This window comes from Sprattus sprattus (genome assembly GCF_963457725.1).
Source record: "Sprattus sprattus genome assembly, chromosome: 7".
Taxonomy (NCBI): Eukaryota; Metazoa; Chordata; class Actinopteri; order Clupeiformes; family Clupeidae; genus Sprattus; species Sprattus sprattus.
In genome coordinates this window covers 22373472-22395656 of record NC_137926.1, presented here as the reverse complement: position 1 = coordinate 22395656, position 22185 = coordinate 22373472, and the positions used below count along the sequence as shown (strand labels likewise).

The 22185-nt window shown below is 44.8% G+C and overlaps 2 protein-coding genes across 2 annotated transcripts in view; one reads left to right on the top strand and one right to left on the bottom strand.

Moving 5' to 3' along the window:
- Positions 1–83: 83 nt before the first annotated feature.
- LOC308368380 (C-signal-like) lies at positions 84–3755 on the bottom strand (the record flags this gene model as incomplete). The annotated part of the gene is made up of 6 exons (XM_080842552.1): positions 84–197; positions 687–797; positions 1150–1314; positions 2721–2908; positions 3178–3232; positions 3609–3755. The coding sequence occupies 6 exons, from the start codon at positions 3753–3755 to the stop codon at positions 84–86; spliced, it is 780 nt and encodes a 259-aa protein (XP_080698678.1).
- Positions 3756–9754: 5999 nt separating this feature from the next.
- The window catches only part of pard6a (par-6 family cell polarity regulator alpha), a gene marked incomplete at both ends in the record, with an annotated part of 20909 nt that continues 8478 nt past the window's right edge, over positions 9755–22185 (top strand). The window contains 2 exons of the mRNA XM_080842265.1: positions 9755–9817; positions 13858–14080. Of these exons, the coding sequence (XP_080698391.1) occupies positions 9755–9817; positions 13858–14080 (286 nt within the window). The remainder of the gene's footprint in view (positions 9818–13857; positions 14081–22185) is intronic.

Below are 22185 nucleotides of genomic sequence, written 5' to 3'. Positions count from 1 at the left end.
ACTACTCATGTCTTTATTCTCATTAGTTTACATGATAAAAAAGGGTGCTTGGTTAAAATCGTTGTGTATCATGCTTCAACCCATCACCAGGGGATGCCTTTCCCCTCCCAGTCCAGAAGAGTACCAACATGTTTCTCTGAGAGCGAAGAGATGACGTTCAGCATTCCTTTCACACTGTCCTCTGTTGAAAGTGGAGCCTAGGCAGCATACAGACACATCATCAGGAGGTGCTTGTAATGGTAACCAGAGCAACACCACAGGCCTTTGAGTGATATCAGCTGATGCACAGTGTAGGACAGTGACTGTATTATCCAAAACCTTTAACGAAATTACTGGAAACCTCTCAACTTTGTCCAATCATGTATTCTGATTCAGTGGAGCTATTTTGGCCTGATGATGATTCACCAGACTCACCATGTTCACCAGATTGAATCTCTCGTTCCTACACCACTTGAGTGAGTGTTCTAGCAGGCTACTTGCATCATCTGACCTTTTCAGTTGTCTGACACAGGTGATGTAATGCAGCTCTAAGACATATCTGTAATAGAGGTAGGCTGCTGAAACTTAGTGCCCCTAGCCATTTTTCGTATTATAAAGCAGTATACCACCAAAATGATTTTGAAGCTGTTTTTTTTAAGGTAAAATTGTTACATAATGTTGCTGACTGTTATTTTACTGTCACTGACCTCTTGGCCTCCCATGTCCGTCTTCACCCAGCCTGGGTGGAGGGCCATGACCAGAATGCCATCCTTCTTCAGATCCTCAGCTAAGCAGCGTGTCAGCATGTTTAGTGCAGCCTATTACAGGATCATATTGCTAGTCATATGAACCAGCTCTACAATTATGAATCTAAAACACTATCAAAAGATCAGTTTACTATATTAGTTGTTCTGCCTCAACTTTTATCTCAGACAAAACTCCATGCATACAACCAGCAAAATGGCCTTGCAAAAACATCATGCATCTCCGTTTCCCAAGTGTAACTTTTGTTCTGACTTGCACTTTAACAGATTTACCATCTTTAGCATATCTATTTGAGCACTTTTAGACACGCATTTTAACACTCATGTGGTGAGGTCCAGACATGAACAAATCATTGTGATATACAATCTGGAGCATATTTACCCTGACTAATTGGGTGTACAGTACCTTGCTGACCCGGTATGGGTACATTGGTGCTGCGTGGAAGGTCTCGGGGCACTTCTCAATAGAGGAGATCAGAGTAGAGACATTAACGACAGCTGATCTCCGGCAGGACATCTCACTCTGAGCACCTGGCTGGGAGGCTGCTTTACGAAGATATGGCAGGAACTCCTTCACACAAAGCGTTTGAATTTTCAGTGTTTTCAAATCGATTGTGTCTGTATAGTATTTTGTAATTATTGATGGCATTGGAATGCAGTGTTGTCAAGTGATCTAATGAAAAACATTTTTGGTTGGTTTATTTTGAAGACGATAACGGGTGTTGGAAACAGCCGAATCCGCCCAGGTGGGTCTACTTATAATGCCTGGGTATGACATCACACCCGAGTTGACCGCGGTAAACAAATACAATAGCAATTGTTGTTGTAAGCAATGGTAACAGATGTTAGCAGTACCTGTACTAAAGGAGGGAGAGGACCCAATTGCACGACACAGGAGTAATCCGCAAAAAAGGTAGGCATTACAAACAGGTAACAGAGAAACGGACAGAAGCTTCTACAATTGGATTGGATTGGATTGGATTGAGGGTGCTTTATAAAGGAGAGGATACTCCAACTGCATCCTTGAAAATTCTTTAAAGCAGTAATTAGGAGTTCTGTTCCAAAACTAGCAAGCTAACTACCTAAAAGGCATGCAAAAACCTTGGAAACACCACCAACAGCCAAGTTGACACTTATAGAAGCTTACCAACACACTAACCTGTGTCTTTTGGCAGTATAGCTGGCGATGTCATGCTGTTCTATTTTTGCAGTGGAATGCTGTCATTTGGGTGCTCCATCATGATGATGCCTACGCTAACAGGTGAGTAACAATGTGGGAGTTTTCAATATGATTCTGCCCACCACCACCCTACTGGCTAGACACTGCCTATTCTTCAACTTACCTACTTCTCAATAAAAATAATGTGAGACTGTCATGACATTTAAGGGAGCAAAACGCTTATTTTTTACGGTCTCAAAGCCACTTAGGCATACCCTACGTGTGATGGGTTTTATCAATGTCAATACAAATTATGTTAGATCACATAGGCTATCCTGGTTTGACAATATATCAGTCAGTTCAAAGGGATGTGGGAGGGCATTTTCAAACAGGCCTGACTAGCTACAATTATGTTTCAACAAATGTGTTTGTCTGGATAAACAGGAAAAGCACACCAGTTTATTCCTTGAAAAACTGTCCAGAATCCACAGCCATATTTCCATCTTCTTCCATTGTAATCTCGTCTGACGCATTCAGTTGAAAGGGATTGCTCAACAATGCTGTCAGTCAGCTTTTACCAAGCCTTTCATTAATTACTTCTGCTAACTTTGTGCCGTTGTCCCGTTGACCACACCTGTACCCCCCGCTTCATTGCTTGAACAGTGTGTATGCACTCCCGTTTCTGCCAGCTGTTATCTTCCTCAAAATAGGGGTATATTAAACTGTTTCTAAGTCACTTCAGCTGAAAAGTCACCATTGAAAGGCTCCATGTGACTTCTCCTTTCTCACATGTTTGTTGCTAGTACTTCTCTAATTACCTTAGTCAGAAGCATTGGTCCTACAGTGTTGGTCTGGAACACCTCCATCATTTGCTTCTCTCCCGTCTCTGCCAGAGAGCCAGGGATGTTCACGGCAGCATTATTGATGAGTAAATTCAGGCTCCCGTCCTTCAGCTTGGCTCCCACCACCCTCGCAGCCTCTGTTATACTGGCCTGGTTTGTTGTGTCTGACAGTAAAGAACGGTTTTCATGATTTTATCAGCTCTGAGCATGCACTTTGTTTTAAAGCATTTGTGGTATGTAAAACAATGGCTACAGCTAAGAATGATCTCTCGTTAACTATTTTTTACCTTGTTTGCTGTTTGAATTTGAACTGGACTTTAAACTGGCTACATAAAGTTCATTATTGCCTCTGACCTTTGTTCTTCCTACACACAGTTCATGTGAAATGCTTGAATGAATTGTACAGATTTTTGAGAAGCACTTAGAGTCTTACCCAGGCACACAGGGGTGATCAGTTGCTGGTGTTTTTGTGCCAGCTCCCTCAATTCCTTAAAGGATTAAATATTATGGTCAGTCATCTTTCCATATTCTCACAATAGCACACACAAAGACATGTTGATAATTTCCAGAAGATCAATGATAAGAATGACATAGGTATACAGCTTACTAACGCTAATGTGGTTTTAAGCTTTTACGATGGAATAAGCTATTTAGCCATGACTATATAAATAGCTATATACATTTAACCATAACCCTCAATGTAGTTGTCAGCTTTATGTACATTAAGTGTCCCTTAAACTGTAATCTCTCTCAGCTTTACAATTCAGCAAATGGTAAACATCAGCAAAAAATCCCTATTTGTCCAATTTCCTTCACAACGTCATTACGTCACTTTCAATTCTCTTCTCTTAGGTTTTACAGTACCTTAGCTTTGGGTCCATTTGGATCTCGGCATCCAGCGAAGATCTGGTTTGGCGGGCACGGGGATTCAGACAGTTGTCGGACCAACTCCAGCCCAATCCCCCGGTTGGACCCGGTCACCAGAACACTCCCACTGATCTCCCCTGCCATGACCCGTGCCTGTCAGGTAAATGAAACGGGGCCCATCCCTGTATTCTCTATATATGTGTCAGAGTGTGAATCCATGTATTAGGTTACACCCCTTCTAGTGAGGGGAGTTAATGATTACATACGGTGCTGAGGTACTCCCTTTCCTGGTCTCCTACTGCACTTGGCCTTAACATCTCGCAAAACAGGACTGTGTCACTGTGACATGCCCAATAAACAGAACTCTACCTCTATTGTACTGGAGAAAGTCTGAAAAAAAGTTCCTCCTTCAAGTTCCTCTGTTATGTCCTTAGTTAGAGTGAGGCTTTTGTTACAGTAAGAGCTCTGGTTTTAAAAAGAGATGTCATGATGAAAGAGCTTGTTATTGATGTCCTACATGTGCAATGCCTGAAGTGTGAAACTTCCTGTATGCACAGAAACTGTAAGGGAAAGGCTACACTGACACTGTCGCAACAGCCTATGAGTTTTAAGTTTTGAGTGCTCTAGTCAGCATGTTTGAATCAGTTTTGGAGAGATATTTATCATAGTCTACAGGAAGTGTATCATCAGTGACTAGACAGTGTAGAATGTTATCTAATGTAGTTAAGACTTTAAGCCACTAGGTGGCAACGGGCACCAACAACTTTATATCAAAGAGGTTTAATAGGTAGATCCTTACAGCATGGTGCAGATATACATCTTCCACTATATGTGTGATTCTTTTTTATGTTTTTAGCACCTTGCTCTACCCGCTGTGGACAGTCAGAAGTGCACTGGTTATATTGCTTGGAACCTGTACTTTGATGTTTTTTTAGTGTGTGCCTGTTAAAATCCATTCTAAAGTCCATTATTTAATTATTCTGTTTTAGTGTGGTGTGTGGTATAGTGGCAATTTTTCCTCTGTATGTCTCTTTTTTTAAGACTGAGAAGAATTCACATACGGCTTTTTTCTAAAACAGGGCCATATTTTATATTTATTGATCTTACACACACAAACATTTCAAACAGACTATAATCAAGTACTGTTAAACTTGCTGCTCTGTGGTTTTTCTGTGAATATCTGATCAGCTGCTTCATATTCTCCAGACGTTATGGAGGTGTTTCTATCTGATAAGACGTTTTCACATGACTTCCAGTCACAAAACAGTATGACAAAACTTCACACACACACAAAGACACAAAGCATACTTACACACCCATACAAGCATGCCCACTCACTCACACAAAAGCATTTGCACACATATACATAGACACACACAAACACCCACACACACACAACATTAACACAGTGTTTTTTTCCCCCAGCAGAGAACAAAGAGCAGCTGTTGCAGACACGTTACCATGGTGACCAGGTGACGTCTCGCATTCCTGTCACAACTCTCAAATTTCAGGATTGAGGCCTGCATTTAACTTTCATAAACACCAATAACTTACCGCCCAGGGGGAGAGGACGTGACTGATGTCGGACCAAGACGTGCAGTTCCTCTGCAGTGCCTCTGCAGTGCCTCAGCGCTTTATGAAGTTTAGTCAAGTAAGACAGATATTTGTCTTCGCCGCACCCTCCTAGAGTGAGTTGATTCACTACCCCAGGTTAGTCAGCTTACACACATCATGTGCACTAAGATTTACTTTGACCTAAAAGCTGTCAAGCCAAATGACCTGCAAGCATCACAACCAGACCCAGAGAATGGTAAGCTTGCAAAGTAACCCTGAATGAAAGACAGCTAAAATCAGACGTACTTTGTAACGGAAGGACAGAGTCCGCACAAACCAGTCCACTAACCTGTCCTCAGGCTACAGGTGCACCTGCTTGTCTGAAGGGCCTTCACAGGTGGAGTCAGCTCTTGGGTCACCGCCTGCTTGTAATCTCTGCAGCCACTGTTTCTCACAGTGTCCTCTGAACAAACTATAGGAGGCTCAGTCTGGTCTAAAGCCCCATGGAATGCTGGGTAGGCAGCTGTGTTGTGCTCTGTGCCGGCGGGCCGAGTCGCTGACGTTCTGAGAGAGATGCGGGAGAGGCCGGGGGAATGTGGACTATAGAGCACACCGGCCAGTCTGGCAGCATTGCTCACCTTCTGTAGCCATCCCCCGGTTCCCACCTCACCTGAGGAATCTTCCGTAAGATTCCAAATGGCTTGTCTTGAAACGCCACACCCAGCAGTACAAGCTTCCGCCTCCACCATGTAAGATAGCACCATATTTTGAGGCCAGTCTCATACCGGCTGGCTTTAAAAAAAACTTGCGGGCCTGTTCTGACAATGTAGTAAAAATATCACAGCTCTTGTCTCACATAAATCATTCATGAACCGCCATGTTCCCATGTTCCCATCCACTCAGTCTTGCCGTAGACATCTTTGATGTGTCCTTAATCTCTTTCACTGATAAATCTATTGATAGATTGAGGATATGGATAAGAGGAGCTAAGCAACACTTGACTTATTGTTTGGTTTGTCACAGTGTAAAAGCATGATTAATAGAGCTTGTTTGCCAGCCCTTTAACTTTGATAAGAAATGTGGTTCAATGTTTTTGTCTACACTTCCATCAAGATAACAATTTGTCTAATATCTTTGTTTCCTTTTGACTTTTGACTCGAACATTAAGCAACATTCCATATCTGTGGTGTGATTGTTTGTGAAGTTAAACCCTGGCTTGCTTGACCAGCTGGAGACCATGTATCGCTGATAGTTGGAATTGAGTTGCGAGATAAGGCAAGGTTGTGAATGCTACAATAATTTTTCTTTGGCTGTATAGGCCATCATGTTTCTCATCTCCTATGTCCTCCAGAGACAGGACATGATGTCTGCGTCCTTCTGGTAATGCTGGACATTTACAGTGCCCAACTTAAACTGAAGCATATGCTCTTTGTGTAACAAATGGTTTTGGGGGGTTATTAAGGCAGTATAAATTAAACAATGGCTCAAGGTATGTGTCAGCATTCTCAGACCTCACTGACATGAACTAAACCAGTGTAGGTGTGAAACACGCTCCATTGTGTGTTGTGTGACTGAAGACATGGTGCTGATAGAAACGCCAGTCTTTGCATTCCAGAAAGGGCATCCTCATGGCGTCATTATGAGAACCACACAAGACCAAGTCAGGGGTTCAGTATTTTTGAAGGTGTGCATGATTAATATGACTGAGTGTCCCTAAAAGCCTGTAACTCCCTATGGGAAGATATTATAGAGCTTGACTAACTTTAGGGCTGTTTTTTTTTCGGAGGAATTTCCTGAAAGTGTTGAATGTAATGGAAACCGTCCTCTGTTTCTGGAGCGTTTTTCCTCCGCAGTTTCCTCTCCACTCTGTGTGAACCGTTCGGTGGGTGCGGTGTGGGAGTATTACATATCTTATTGGCCGAGCTCCTCACTAGGTTTCACTTAAATTTTTCACATTCTTACTTGTTGGTCATCCAGGATGCATGGAAAAAAGCTGGACTCTTTCCTGTGCGATAGCACTCGTGAAACACAATTCTATCTCACATTGCTACATATTTGACATAACTCAATTTTCCTTTGGTTTATTCAGTTTTATTTGATCATTTCTGTAGCCTCTGCTTCACTACCAGGTACTTTTGTCTGAAACATTCCCAGCATTTCAAGCCTTTTAGTATTTCACTATTCACTGCAGAAACACACTATAATGTACTAGCACAAGTGCAACATTTTTAGGGGCAAAAAGGGCAGAATACAGAATATTTTTAGACAATACAACTAGAAAAGCCAGACAAATCATGCATGTTGTTGGTGTGCTTACATACATTAGTGGGGGTGGAGATACAAAATTAAGACTGTGCCGTTGGTACGGGATGCCAGCTTATAAAGCCTCCTAAGTGAATCAGGCCCTGGCACTAGAACTGTGCCAGATCACAAGTCTGAGACGGGATATGTGGGATGTTTCAAGGTTGAGAAGGTTGGTCATTGAGGTGTGCACATCCAAAACTACCCACAATATGGGATCAGGTTAAGGACACAGTATGCTACTATTAACAGAGAAGGACTATCTCTTTTTTTCTCTGATTTTCTTGGAACAATTCAACTTTACGTAAGATATTCGTCAGGCAATCATGTTTCGGGGGAAAAATCAGAGGTGTGATGAGAGTGCTTGATGAGCGTGACTAAGCAGGACCTGAATGCGACTCAGTGGGCAGAGGAGTATTTGCATTATTTGTTGTTTGTTGTGTGTGAGATAACTGGTTGAACAGGTTTAATTACCCGTGCTGACCAGGAAACTCTGAAATAAAAGTAAACCAAATGAGATATGTAAAACCAGTGTGTCGAAACCACAGGCTGCCAGGCACCAAAAATAGCCTCAGTGGCAGAGACGTCACAGGGATGAGAGATGCTAGAGATGCAGGCATGGAGGTGGCCCAGCAGGTTGGAATACCTGTTCCATGACACACTGTTTCTGCAAGCTGAGTCACACAGGAAATGTGTGCATGTATATATATATGTGTGTGTGTGTGTGTGTGTGTGTGTGTGTGTGTGTGTGTATGTGTGACAGTGTCAATACATGTGTGTTTATGAGTGTATCCTATGCATTTACGAGAACCTGCTTCGCTTGCCTTGCACTCAGGATATTGCCTGGCCCCTTTTCTCAGCAGTTTGAAGATCAAAGGCCTGGCAAGCGCTGAGCATCCAGTGAGGTTGCAGGATTATCGTCTCCCTCTGCATTCCTGCATTCCTGCTCTCTCCATCATCCGTGCTGTCAGGAGGCCCAGTGCCGGGGGAAACCTGGACAAAGAGTACAGGCTCAACAGGAGACGCTTGCAACATGTAAGAGCTGTGAGGCTTCTTGGGTGTTTTCTTTGTTCTGTTGTTTTTGATTCTTAAATTTGATATTGGTTTGCCCTCTCTGTATTTTTGTGTGTGGTCCACTTTCGTAAATCTTACTGCTTACTTCGACGTATAAACAGAATTCTTTCACATCTAAGCTAATGGACCATTCATCTTTGTCAAATGAAAACTTATGGCTCGGCACTGCATTAACCACACAATAAATACAATAAATGTACATTTTATCCATCCTAAATCCAAAAAATCTTATGATCGATGGTATTTTGGGTTACGCAGTGTCTAAACTCTGCTTGCTCTCCTCAGAGACCCTCACAGACTGGTACTGATAATTCAGTAGTGTTTAATCATGTAAAGACAGCAGAGGGGAGATCGGAGGAGTAATGTTTGAAATGGCAATGAGGAAGTCATACAGATAATTTACCTAAATCTCTCCAATTCTTACAGTCAACAATGATATTTCTGCTAATTAATGGTTAAGAAAGTGAAATCTCTTGTTTGCCATGGTTTAAAGTAGTACTTGTATCCAGTGGAAGTTCCTCCCATAGACAACATGGACAACATGGACAATAAGGGAGCAGAGAATACACATGGGGCACAGGGGGGTTGTGTGTGCCCCCTTCCCCTCCCAGAACTTGTGGTGTGTGTGAGGGTAGAGGTGAGGGGAGTCTGCCCAGAGGACCAAGTGTGTCAGTACCACCATTGATTTTTTTTACATTATATTACATCACCGCCGTTAACCTAACCCATTTTTGGAAAATGTACAATAGCTGGAAATGTAGTAACTTTTTCCCTTTTCCTCTGATGAAGCATTTCCACAGTTGTTCATACTGATAAACTAAAATACAACGAATGATGTCACCACTCTCTGCTCTTTTCTTTAAAAAATAATCACTGAGACATTCAGAGTGCGAGTCAGGTGCATTGGCCCACCTCATCTCCAAGGCAACAGTGACTGTATTACTGTAATCCTGTCGATACCACGCCCTCGAGAGGTGTGTCCAAGAACGTCATTGTTATTGAAGCAGGCACGCCCCGCCCATTGTCAGGAGAACTGTCTGACACGGATCAGTTGGTACTACACAAGCAGCACTGCGGATCGAGGAGAGCCCTGCGTCTGTCATCCTCCATGCTACTTCTAGCAAACGCGCTTACAACCGACTGACCGACTGTCTGTCGATCCTGTATCTAGGGAATCCCGGGCACCGAACGCCCTTTGGGAATACACAGCGAATATGTCAAGGAATCAGAGGACGCCTCTGAAAAATACGGACAATTTGGTGGAGGTGAAGAGTAAAGTAAGTTGAGATTAATTATCCATCGGGTTGTCTTGGTACTGTCGAACGGTGTGTATGCAGGAGAGCGGAGACAGGTGGCAGATAAATAGCCTATCCTTGTGCGCGAAAATACACGGTGTACCGGAGCACCGTCCTGCGTTTTTCAGCGCATCCGAGCTTGTATTTTCCAAATGAACTAATCCAGCCGGAGCGGGAAACGCTGATGTTGCTGATCTCGCATTTGTGTGTGTCGGCACGTCCTGGATGCTAGGCAGTAGCTTGGCTGGTGTCCTGCCTGGTGAATCCTGACAGGTCGTGCTGTCCTCTGGATGCGGAGCGCTCTCCCTAGTCATAGTCTCCGGTTTGTTATGATCAGATGTTATTGCATCTTTGCGCGCTGCGCTGCGGTCCTCGGAAAGCGCGTAGCTTGAGGGCTCTATCGATTAATTATACATGTTGTACGTCGGATAATGATTGTGCAACAAGAGAATCTCTGCATCTGATTGCCTGACGAAGAATTCCGACCTGGAGCTACATTTTCACCGGAGAGTCGAATCTAGTCATAACATTTCGATGACGTGTTTTGAGCAAAGCATACTTAACATCATCTTTCTTCGTATTAGCGTTTAATTTGATTTAGTCTTGTCTCTGTATTGTAACATAGGATCAAAACTGTTTGATCAGCAGTCGGGTCATTCCTGTGTCTGTGGTGGGACCATTGGAGTATTACTATGTTAGAGAAGGGCCTTCCGACCGTATTTCATCAGGGGTACATTTGGATATGTGGTCTCTTGACTCAGAATGGGCTGCCCCCCATGAAAACCTAATGAAGAAAAAAATTGTCCAGAATAATATAATATATTCACTTGTAGCTGTTACAGCAAAAATGAAGCTTACTCATGGTATTTCATTAATCAGGGGTATGGGATGTATGGCCTCTTGTCTCGGAATGGGTTGTCCCCCATGAAAACCTAATGCAGAGAGAGATTGGCCAGATTAGTATTACATATTCACCAATAACTGTAACAGCAATAAAGAAGTATACTCATGATCTGAAGACGGCCTCAGATGCCATGAAACAAATTCACTGCCCGATGCAAAACCTAATTGCTGTTTTGACTTTGAGCTCATGCCTGCTGCTACAATCATGAGTACTCCAGGGAAACAACATAGACCACAAGCTGCCATATATATACTAGACCTCATTTAGCTGGGAATGCAGGGAAGCATTAAATGGTAACGTGTAAAACCTAGGAATGGTTAAAAAAAGCTCCTTTGAAAGACTACTCAACCTTGTTCCAAATAAGGAAAAAAGGGAAAAGCCTGGTTTGCAGGCTCTTTTTGAAATTTGAAGTGGGAAATTAAGTTTGTGTTTCAAATTCTTCAGCAAACAAACCTCATCAAAGGCACACTGTGCATGGGCAGTTTAACTCATGGGCTAGCCTAGCCTGCTCTCAAGAACACCCTCTTACTCACCAGTTTGCATATTTCTCTTGAAGTGTTTGAGCCAAGTGCTGCAAAATGATGGTCCGCTTTCATTGATTTGAAGCCACAGCACATAATACTCCATTGTCAGCAAATGAGTCTTGAATGAGAACGTGTCCACTCACTGTTGACTCACCAGTGATCAGCTCACTGACTCCCAAGTCACAGGAAGGATTTTGGGTCACACATGAAGCAAACGCCCACTTAGTCTTTGGCTTGCTCCCTTACTAATTTAAGGGGAATTCCATGTAGACGTGAGGATAGAAGACCACATTTTTACTCTGAAATTCTACAGTCCTTTCAATTATACTTTAAGTGTTTTGGGGTGAAAAGAAAAAAATCCTTTCAGACACAGGCAAGCAACTGAGAGTCTTTAAGCTGTGAGTGAGTTAAGTTATATCAGTGTTGACGTAGAAGATGTGGGGAAAAAAAACTCAAACCAAAGCGAATTAGCTGGTTAAAACAATGACTGCACACAGTCACAACCAACTGCCTTAAGATATGTGAGATTACAGTCATTTTGTTTTAAAGAAAAGGTTTGTTGTACCTCAGCCTCACTTTCATTTAATTAAGGAAGCTGTAGATAGGAATGAATGCCCACAGATTCCTGAAGTTGTGCTGGGCAAAAGAGCGAGACAGGGCAGATGCCTTGAGTTATGTCAATGTCAGAACTACGTGCAATAAAGAAATGACGAAGTAAATGTTTTGTAACAAGTTGGACAGCTTTTGCTCCTCTTGCATGTTTCCTCAACTCTCCCTCTGGTGCAGCTGGAGCTGGGCTGGTGTGTGGGGGAGACTGGTGGTGTCAGGTTGTGTGTGTGTGTGGAGGGGGAAACTGCTGATTACACATGAAAGTGGATGAGATGGGTCAAGAGGTTGGGCCTTGCAGAGCGTGTTTGTCATGAGGGAGTTGAGGATGATTAGTAGGGATATTGGCCGGTTACAGATGTGTTAGGAAAGATCAGCTAGTCAGAGCACTCACTTCAATTCTTTAAGGATGGGCTGCTTTTACGACAACTGATTTTGTTGCGGTTTTGGTGTGCGTGAACTCTTTTACTTTCAACAGTCTAGAATAGTAAGTACAAAATATCTTTTAAGAACCCTCGAAGGGGGTTTATATTCTAGGATTCTTGCATGATTTCTCTCATATTTGCAGGATGAAAGATACTCAAAGTTTCTATGAAAGGTTCCAAAGGACCAGTTCTTTCCCTAAGAGTGTAATCTGAGCCCGTCTTCACAGCCAGTGAATAGAGGTGATGGAGCTGTTAACGAAATCAAAGATCCATTTGTAGCTTGTAATGTCTGTCTTGTTCTCTGGATGTCTTGCAAATCTGAGCCTAAGGGGCGGAAATGGACTATCAGCAAAGAGTGTTGGGGTGTGTTGAAAACCACTGCAAAATAAACTGCGTGAGAAGAACAGCTCTTATTCTTAGCATGTGTTTGAGCTGCCAAGATGACTTTTATTAGTCGTCATCTCCACCCACTGGTCTCTGACTGTTGTGACTTCTCGCCTTTATAGATACAGTGTGTGATTTCAGCGGAGGCTGATCTTCCAGACGGTACGCTGATGCTATGTGATGTGCGTCTCGATTTTTCTTACCTCATCTTTTTGGTTTGGCTTTTGTTAATTTCTCTCTCTCTGGTTGTCCCTGTGTGTCGGGGTTGGTGTGTCAGCGTGGCGGAGGAAGTACATCGTTATCATGCAACAGCTTTGCTTTCCTCATCAGGATGAAAAATAATCTGCCCTGTGTGTTTTAGGTGAGATAAGAGGAGGAGAGATGAATTCCTCTGTGGTCGTTGGATGGCCATCAACTCTTTCAGCACAGCCTAGATCCGTGAGCAGAGTGTTCTCTCTCCTGTCTTTATCTCTGCTACCTGACTGTGTCGGCCCTCCCGGCCCCCCACAGACCCCCTCAGCGCCAGTGTCCACTGACCATTTGTCATCTGAATAGCCCATATTGGTCAGCGAATGGACATCAAACACACAGGCACCAGAACAACTGCCGTGGTCAATACTGAAAAAAACCCACTAATGCTACCCCTGTATCTTATATCATGTCAAGCTGTTAGATTTCAAGGAGGAAGAAGGGGATGTTCTCTGGCTGGCAGGGAGTGTAATGTGGACCGCAGGGAGATGTGGAGAGAGAAAGAGAGAGAGAGGGATGCACGCGTTTACAAGCTGCCCTTACTGATTTACGAGGTGGAGTGCCAGTCAGTGGAGTATGAATGGCAGAGGGATGAAGCATTATGGGGAGGGTAATATTCTGTCCTCAGGCACAGCTGTCTTTCAGTCTCACACAGAGAGAGAGATTGAGTCTAGAACTGTCTGTGCCAGTCTCTTCAAGCGTGATGTTTTACATGAAATTCGCTGATAAAGCGCTCTTTGTACAACCCACTCGGATTCTAAGCTTGATCCCAGTTTATTAAACCTCTGGCCATCTCTCTGAAGAGCTCTTTAATGGGCTAGAAAAGGTTCTTTGAGTGGAACAGGTTCTCTCTAATGGTCTTTTTTCCCTGTAGAGGTCCAATGACGAGGTAATGTATAGATTAAGTAACATGAGGTCTTTCTGTTGCAGTATGAGGCCGAGTACAGGCGCTTCGCTCTCAAGAGGACCAACAATGGTGGGTTCCAGGAGTTCTACAAGCTGCTGCAGAACATTCACCGCATCCCCGGCGTGGATGTGCTCCTCGGTTACGCCGATATCCACGGCGACTTGCTGCCGATCAATAACGACGACAACTTCCACAAGGCTGTGACCTCGGCCAACCCTCTGCTAAGAATCATCATCCAAAGAAGAGGTACGAAAGAAACAGGTGACAAAGAAGGTTAAGGGGTAGATAGGGGGTCGGCAGCTGAGAAACCCCTCTTGACAGTAGCTTATAGCTGATCAGAGACCATTCATGAGTACTGAAGTCATCCTGTTAATTGTACAGCTGAGGCTCTGGCTGTGTTCAAGAGCTATTGATGCTAATGAAGAGTCTTTCAGAGTAGCAGGTGTGCACTCCACTATATTGTTTAAAGTCAGGAGCCACAGAACTACATAGTTAATTGCAGAGCGTAACAGTAAGGGGGGAAAAAAGGGAGCCTCTCATTGTTTCAACATGGTAGCCATGACTACAAGGCATGGCCTATGAATGGCATGTATTGTGAAAACACTTTGGTGATTAGTCTCAGAAATATGTCCTCTAGGAGACAGAGGTGACAGAGAGACGGGTGGTAGTGCTGGCTGATGGACTGGTTCTTCTCAGCAGTTTGGTCTACTGAGCTGCAGCAGGTCAGCCCTAAGGAATGCGAGGACTGATAACAGTGCAGGGCAGAGATGGAGCTGACGACCTCGCTGCCTAATCTAAGCCGTGATACAGGCCATGCCCTCTCTTTTCTCTCTGTCTTTCTGCGATCCTTTTCAGCTCTCTCTCACTCATACTTTCTTGCGCCGCTCTCTCCTCCCCCAACTTCTTCCTCTCTCACCCTCTTTCTGCTACAATTTTGTACCCTCCTTTTTTGTTTTTAAGGGAAAAAAATCTCTTAAATTGCATCATATTCTGTTGATCTTATGAAAAGTAATTTGTGGGTTTGTTCTTAGGGAATGCGTCAGTAATGCTCTTAAATGCTTGTTCACAGAATGTATTTTGAAATGCTAATCTGTTGGGAGACAAACTGGGTGCCATTGTTCTTGTTTTGGAAAGAGCGAGGCAGATTTCACAATGGGCTCAGTTTAATTTAGGCACAAAAGAGTCTTAGTGAAATTCCTTTTTTGTTAACCTTTTACCGACTGACAAGACCTGTCAGAAGTACGTGCTGTAATATGTCAGTCACATGTTATGCACTACCCTGAAGTGATGCCCCCTCCATTGAAATGAAGGGATTTGAATTGTGCACGCATTGATCGTATACACACTGATTGTACAAAGCGGTGTTGGCAGAGTGCTGAGATGTAAGCTTGTTGAAGGTGACTGTGTTCGGTGTGTGTCAAAGAGGAGAGGAGTGGAGAAGATAGGATGCGGTATAGACAGGCCGTGTCGCTTAATTGGCCCGCTGTGTGCTGCGCTGTGCTGTATGTGTGAGCTGTTCCTGCTGCATCAGCATCGAGCCTGGGCTCTAGTGGCAGTGGCTCTGTGTGCCTTGGGAGCTCGAGCCCAGCTGGGGCCGGGGGTAAGGTCAGCATAACAGCTGGAGGAGAGCAGGGGAGAGCAGGGGAGAGCAGGGGAGAAGAGGGGGCAGTGGTGCCCAGGGGTAATTGATTTTGTAGACGAGTGTAATGCTTGTGGGAGGTGGTGTAAGTTTTTCAAGCTTATTGACAGCGATGTGTGTGTGTGTGTGAGTGTGTGTGTGTGTGTGTGTGTGTGAGTGTGTGTGTGTGTGTGTGTGGGGGGGGGGGGGGGGGGGGGGCGTGGTTGTGTGTTTGTGTGTGTCTGGAGGTGTCATATACCTTTGTCGCATTAGCCCAGGGGAGAGAGGAATGTAGTTAATAATATGTTTCACACACACACATTTACACCCACATACACACACACACACACACACACACACACAAAGACACCGTGTGGACTAAGACATAAGAGGAGAAGGACAAAATGAGGAGAATAAAAAGAGAGATAAAAAGAGAGCTAACAGAGAGTAGGAAGTGAGAGAGAAAAATGGGCGAATGTGTTTGAGAATGTAGCCTGCAGCAGCACAGACACGGCCATCTTGCTGTTTGGTTCACCTCTGATGGACCGGGTGTTCCTGCTGGGTGGGTGATGGGCCGGTACTCCATGTGATAAGCCAGCATCTGAAAGAGAGAGAGGGAGAGAAAGGAAGAAAGAGAGTTTCTGCCCTGTCACCGTTGCTATGCCACTGAGAGCCTGTTTGTTCATCATGCACCTGTTCACGATCAATCAAAAACAAAAATAATAAACAAATAAGGCTTCTAGGTTTTCGCTTTCATCTACTGGAATCACTCTGTCTGGAAAAGCAATCAATACCCTGTCAGGATTCATTAGGCAAACCTGACAGAAAAAACAAGAGTTATGGTTCGAACTGTCAGCTTTGCTTCACCTGCTGCACACAGAAACACACACACACACACACATATTACTTACACCAGTACATTGACGCATACACACACCACACTCATTTACATACACACACACACACACACACACACACACATTTACATACATACACACACGCGCACACACACACACACACACACACACACACACACACACACACACACACACACACACACAAACAGTCCATTATGGTCAGCGTAGATCTCTTCTCCTGCTGTCAGCAGTGGTGGTGATCAGCATTTTCTTTTTTCCTCCTTTCCTGGGGCAGCCTGCGCAGGCAGCAGGGGCGGAGGCCATGAAGCCTGCAGGATTGCAGCCTGGGCAGTCAGCAGGAGTGTAGGCCATGACGCCTGCAGGATTGCAGCCTGGGCAGTCAGCAGGAGCTTGCAGCCTGAGAGCATTAGTAAACACTTCATTTCTATTTAAGGCAAAAGAAGAAATACAAAAGGAGATTAGCCCCACTGTCAGAAGTGGGACCAGCCGCGCTCTCTCCCACTCTTTCGAAATCTCTCTCTGCACCCTCTCTCCCTTCCCTGCTATAACTCTTCCTTACTCAATTTCCCTCTCTCTCTCTCTCTCTCCACTCCTCCTCTCTTGTAATCTCCACATTGCTTCTCTGTAGTGCTGCTGGCTGTTAGCCTGAGCTTTCTATAAGGATCTTTCTAATAAAACCGTGTTTGGATGGAGAGAGAAATACACATTTTCGTATTGGGCTTTTTCGCCGCTGCAGACTTAGCCGGGCTGTACCTGTCCCCGCGCGATTACAGCTTCATCTATTTCATGGGAGAAATGTCATTTTTCAGTCGTAATGGCTTTTCCACCTCATGCACATTTTATATATTTTTTTTGTGTGTGAACGTATGGCTTTTGATGTTTTCCTGTAGACTGCTTATTAATGCAGGCAGGAAATCCACTCTTTCATCATCTTTCATTCACTCTATTTCTTTCTCTCGTTGTCATTCTCCCCTCGTTTCTCTCTCCCTTCCTCTCTCTTTCTATTTCTCTCTCTCTCTCTCTCTCTCTCTCTCTCTCTCTCCTCTGCTCTTCCTGAAATAATATGGCAAGCTATGCTATGTGAAAAATATAGTAAAAGTAATTTGGCCAATCAGTTAATATGAAGTGAAGGTTATATTTTTCAAAAACAATTAATCAGTTAAAAAGGACATTAGAGCAAAACACTAGCTTTCTTTTAGGCTGCCATTGTTCTGTCTCTCCCCAGTGTCCTCCCCAAGTTCCCTCTCTCTACGCCCTCTGTGTGTGTGCAACAATGCACATGTTATAGAGTGCCTTCCTCATTGCGGCAGTGTCATGTGGGTAATGAAAGATTAAAACATAGGCTCCCTTCCTCCCTCTTCCCCTGGTGTGGTCTGTGATGTATGGCGTTGGTGGAGGCCTATGCTGCACATTGGCTCACTGCTCAGGTTCACTTGGGCAGAATCTGTGGGTGCAGCATTGGATGCCGTCCAAGGGTGCAAGGTTCACTGATGTTTGTGTGTGTGTGTGTGTGTGTGTGTGTGTGTGTGTGTGTGTGTTGGGGGCGTGTGTATGTGTATGGAAATGCTGAGGGGCTTAGAGCTCAGTGTTGTGGGGGGATTAATGGAATGGGGACGTTCTCTTTTTTTCCGTTCGGGGATCGTGCAGGTGTGAGGTCTGATATCAAACTTTGAGTGCAGTGCAGTGCAGTGCAGAGCAGAGCAGTGTAGTGCTGTGCTGTGTTGTGTTGTGTGTTTGAAGTGCTCATGAAGTGTGGAAAGTCACCAGGAAACATACCAAAAACAACCAAGAATGCAGAGCACAGTGAGAAACTGCCTCGACCAGTTCTGCTGAATTCTTTCATGAATACTATTGTGCTTATCATGTGTCTGTACATTCGTCAAAGACATCAATTCTCCTCACAGGCTTCAAACAAAAACATGTATTAGAGAGAGGGAGAGCGAAAGAGAACATAATAGGCGAATAAGAACAGGAAAACAAGATCAGACAAGACACCGCCTTTCTCAGTCTCTCCGCTCTCAGTGCGAGAAATCTTTGAGGAGTCCTTCTGTGAGAGGCAAGCTCAGGACTTGATGTACCCCCTGGAGAAACTGGATTGCTTCCTCAGGGCCACTTTATCTGGTGTAGAAACATGTCAGACTGGATCATGCTGCTTGACTGACAGCTGGAATCACTCGGGTTGGGAGTTGGGGGTGGTGGTGTAATGGATGCTTTGCTCCAGAGGGATAAGCAGTTAATAATAACACGAGCAAGCATACACACACACACACACACACACACAGACAGACAGGCATACGCGTACACACACCGACAGACATACACGTGCACACACAGACAGACAAACGCATACACACACAGACATACGCAGATACACACACACGCACTGACAGTCACATACATGCACACACGCACACACATATACTCATAAATGCAGTCACACCACACACACACAGCTTTCCACTTGTTTTGCACACACATTCGCATGCATATTTGCACACAAACACACACACAGCTACACAAATACACGTACGTATACCCACTCTTACCCGAATGTGTACAAACACACAAATAAACACACTTACACAAATACACATAGATACACTCACCACTCCCCATATGTGTACAAACACACACACACAAACACACACACACACACGCACACACACACACACACACACACACTCGCCCACCCCTTTCCTTCTCTCCTCCTCACTAAGACATTAGTGCTATAGTGTGGAGCATCTCCGCCTCAGAGGGGAGATTGATAGGGCTTTTAGAGTGAGCTCATCCCATAGAATGTCTGATGAGAGAGCCGGGCTGGGGTAATGTGATTGTGAGGGCAGATGGGAGCCAGCCAGTGACTGCTCACACAGAGCCTCACACAGTTGCCCCTGGAGTGTAAGCCCTCCAATGGCACAGCACACACAGTCCGAGAGATGCACGCCCATTTAAATTGCTTTACTTTACTTTTAGACCAATGAATAAAGCCGCATTCACACGTGCACAAAAAACACACACACAGGCACTTGCACATGCTTACAGGCACACACACATACACATACACACACAAAAAAGGATGCACACGCACCCGCACACACACAAACATGTATACACACACTCAAATACATACAAATACAAATACATACATACACACAAACACACACTCACAAACACACACACGAACGGATGGACATTCCCACAAAAACATGCATACACACACACACACACAGATACACAGACACAAAGACACACATACACACACACACACACACACACACATTGCTTGACTCAATCATGCCTCATTCAGGGGCCTTTGCAGTTGTCCCATTCCAGGCTTAGGGGAGCGGGTTTACTTCGGGCAAGAATAGAGGCATAGATCCCAGAACCCTTAGATGCATTGGCAGGGGAAAAGAGGATTCTTTCTTTCTTCAATTCTCTTTCTTCTTCCTCCTTCTTCATGCTGTTTTTTCTTCTCCTTCTCCGAATGCGCTCTCAGTCTCAAGGGAGATTTAGTTTTCCCCAGACAGATTTGTAAGCTCAGAGTTTACCAGCTAACTCTCTCTCTCTCTCTCTCTCTGAAACTGAGAGAATAGACTGAGCTAAAGAGAGGGAGAAAATGAAGGAGGAGAAATAAAGAGAGGGAATATATACCCCCCCTCTACCCCTTTGGAAGCATCTGCGTCTGGAGCAGGTTTGGCCTGACCTGGCACAGGATTGAGGGAGGGGGGGCTGGGGGGCATAGAGTGAATTTAGGTTTTTTTTGTGTGTTTAAAAAAGAAAAACCCAATTTCTTAAGTTTAGACTCTGTGTGGCTGCCAGCTTCTTAACAGCTTCATGCTGCTGCTCTGGCTCTACTGCTGCGAGCAGGGAGCACATGTGGCTAATGAACAGCCAGTACTTCAGACGGGGACCCCTGGAGACGACACTCTGGGCTGCTCTGCCTCAGGGTGACCAAGTACACTGTAGTGGGGAGGGGGAGGAGGGGGCGCACCCCCTGTGGCTCATTAGCGTACAACACAGTCAGTTGTAAGTCTCGCCCTCCAAGAAAAAGACTCCATCTTTTTCCTGCCACATCCAGGGGCCTTACAGGGCTGTTTTCAGTATACAGACTCTGATTTGCATTGGCGTGAAGGCTGCTGGGGTTTGTGTTTCAGATGGGGGGGGGGGGGGGCTGAGGGAGTGTGTTGGGCAGGTGTAAAGCCCACTGGCTCTGATGCTTATTTTAGCAGACACAGAGAAAATCCTATACCCTAACCCACCACAGGCGGGCTGAAGACACTGCAGTTGTTTTTGGACCCTGGGGATTATACAGTCTGTGTGTGTGTGTGTTTGTGTGTGTGTGTGTGTGTGTGTGTGTGTGTGTGTGTGTGTGCGTGCGCATGTGTGATCTTAGGGTTAAGAATGGTATAGTTCTTGTAATTCTGTGAGTCTTGTAAGTGTGCATGTGTTATTGTTTGCATACAGGTTTGTGCTCTATGACAGTGTGCATATGTGATAATGAGTGTAGCCTGTGTGTGGAGCCTAATTATGTGTGTGTGTACATATGCTCCTTTTTTTAGTATGTGTTTGTCAGTATAAGTGCAAAAGCATGTTTTTGTGTGTGTGTGTGTGTGTGTGTGTGTGTGTGTGTGTGTGTGTGTGTTTGCGTGTGTACAGTTAGATGTGTGTGTGTTATCTGCTTCTCATAATGAGTACATAATTGCTAAATGTACCATGTTGAGGCACTTTTGCGTTCCGTCTGGCACGTGGCGGAGTTAAAGCTCCTGCCAGCACGCTGTCTCGGTTCGGTGATAGAGTGATAACATCTCCACTGCAGCAACAACCATTTCACCTCACAAAAAGGCTATGAGCAGCCACTGACTGTGAAGGTGGGAAGGATGAAGGGGGTGGGGGGGGACACACACACACGAAAGGTTGAAAAACAAGAAAGGATGCAAGGAATGGATGGCAGCCTGGAAGGCATGCAGGGAGAGAGAGAGCGAGATAGATAGAGAGAGAGAGAGCGAGAACACAGAGATGGAGAGAGAGAGATGGAAAAAGGAATGTTAAAGGGAAAGATGAGTGTACCAGGAACATCTGCCATGCAGGTGCGTTGTGCGTCCTGAACAGGGTTGTTTTCTTCTGTGGTTTCTCGGTTCTGTGCCCGGGGTGCCAGGTCAGCTCAAGGGAAGGCGGCACCTGCGGAAGAAGGAACACAGAGCCCTCTCTGTCTCCTGCCACCTCAGGCCCTCACAAAATATCAATGTCACTGTGCACCTCGTCTGTCTGCACAGCATTCATCTGCTTCTCCCAGTCTTCAACGTGTGTGTGTGTGTGTGTGTGTGTGTGTGTGTGTGTGTGTGTGTGTGTGTGTCTGTGTGTGTGTGTGTGTGTGTGTGTGTGTGTGTGTGTGTGTGTGTGTGTGTGTGTGTGTGTGTGTGTGTGTGTGTGTGTGTGTCTATGTGTCTGTGTCTATGTGTGTGTTTGTGTGTAAGGGGGGCTCCAAGATGACTAGGTTCAAGTATGGGGAGATGAGAGGTGTATGTTTGTGTGTGTGGGGGGGGGGGGTAGTGTGGACCAGGCTTGTCACACCATCCCAGGTGCAGGTGTTTGAACCTCGCAGCCATGACAACAATTCAAATGGAAAAGCGCCTTTGATACTGGCAGTGATAGTGGGGGGGTGGAGGAGGAGGCAGGACGCGTCTGAGAGATGGAGACAGTGAGGGAGTGGGATTTTTTTTTTCATTTCTTTTTTTTTCATTTTAACTGTGTCGGGGCTAAAAGTGGCTTGTGCTAAATTTAGGCCAAGTGAGATGGTGAGAGCTTTGAGCACCACTTCCCAGATGACGCGCTTGTTTTGTTATTCAGAGTTTTAT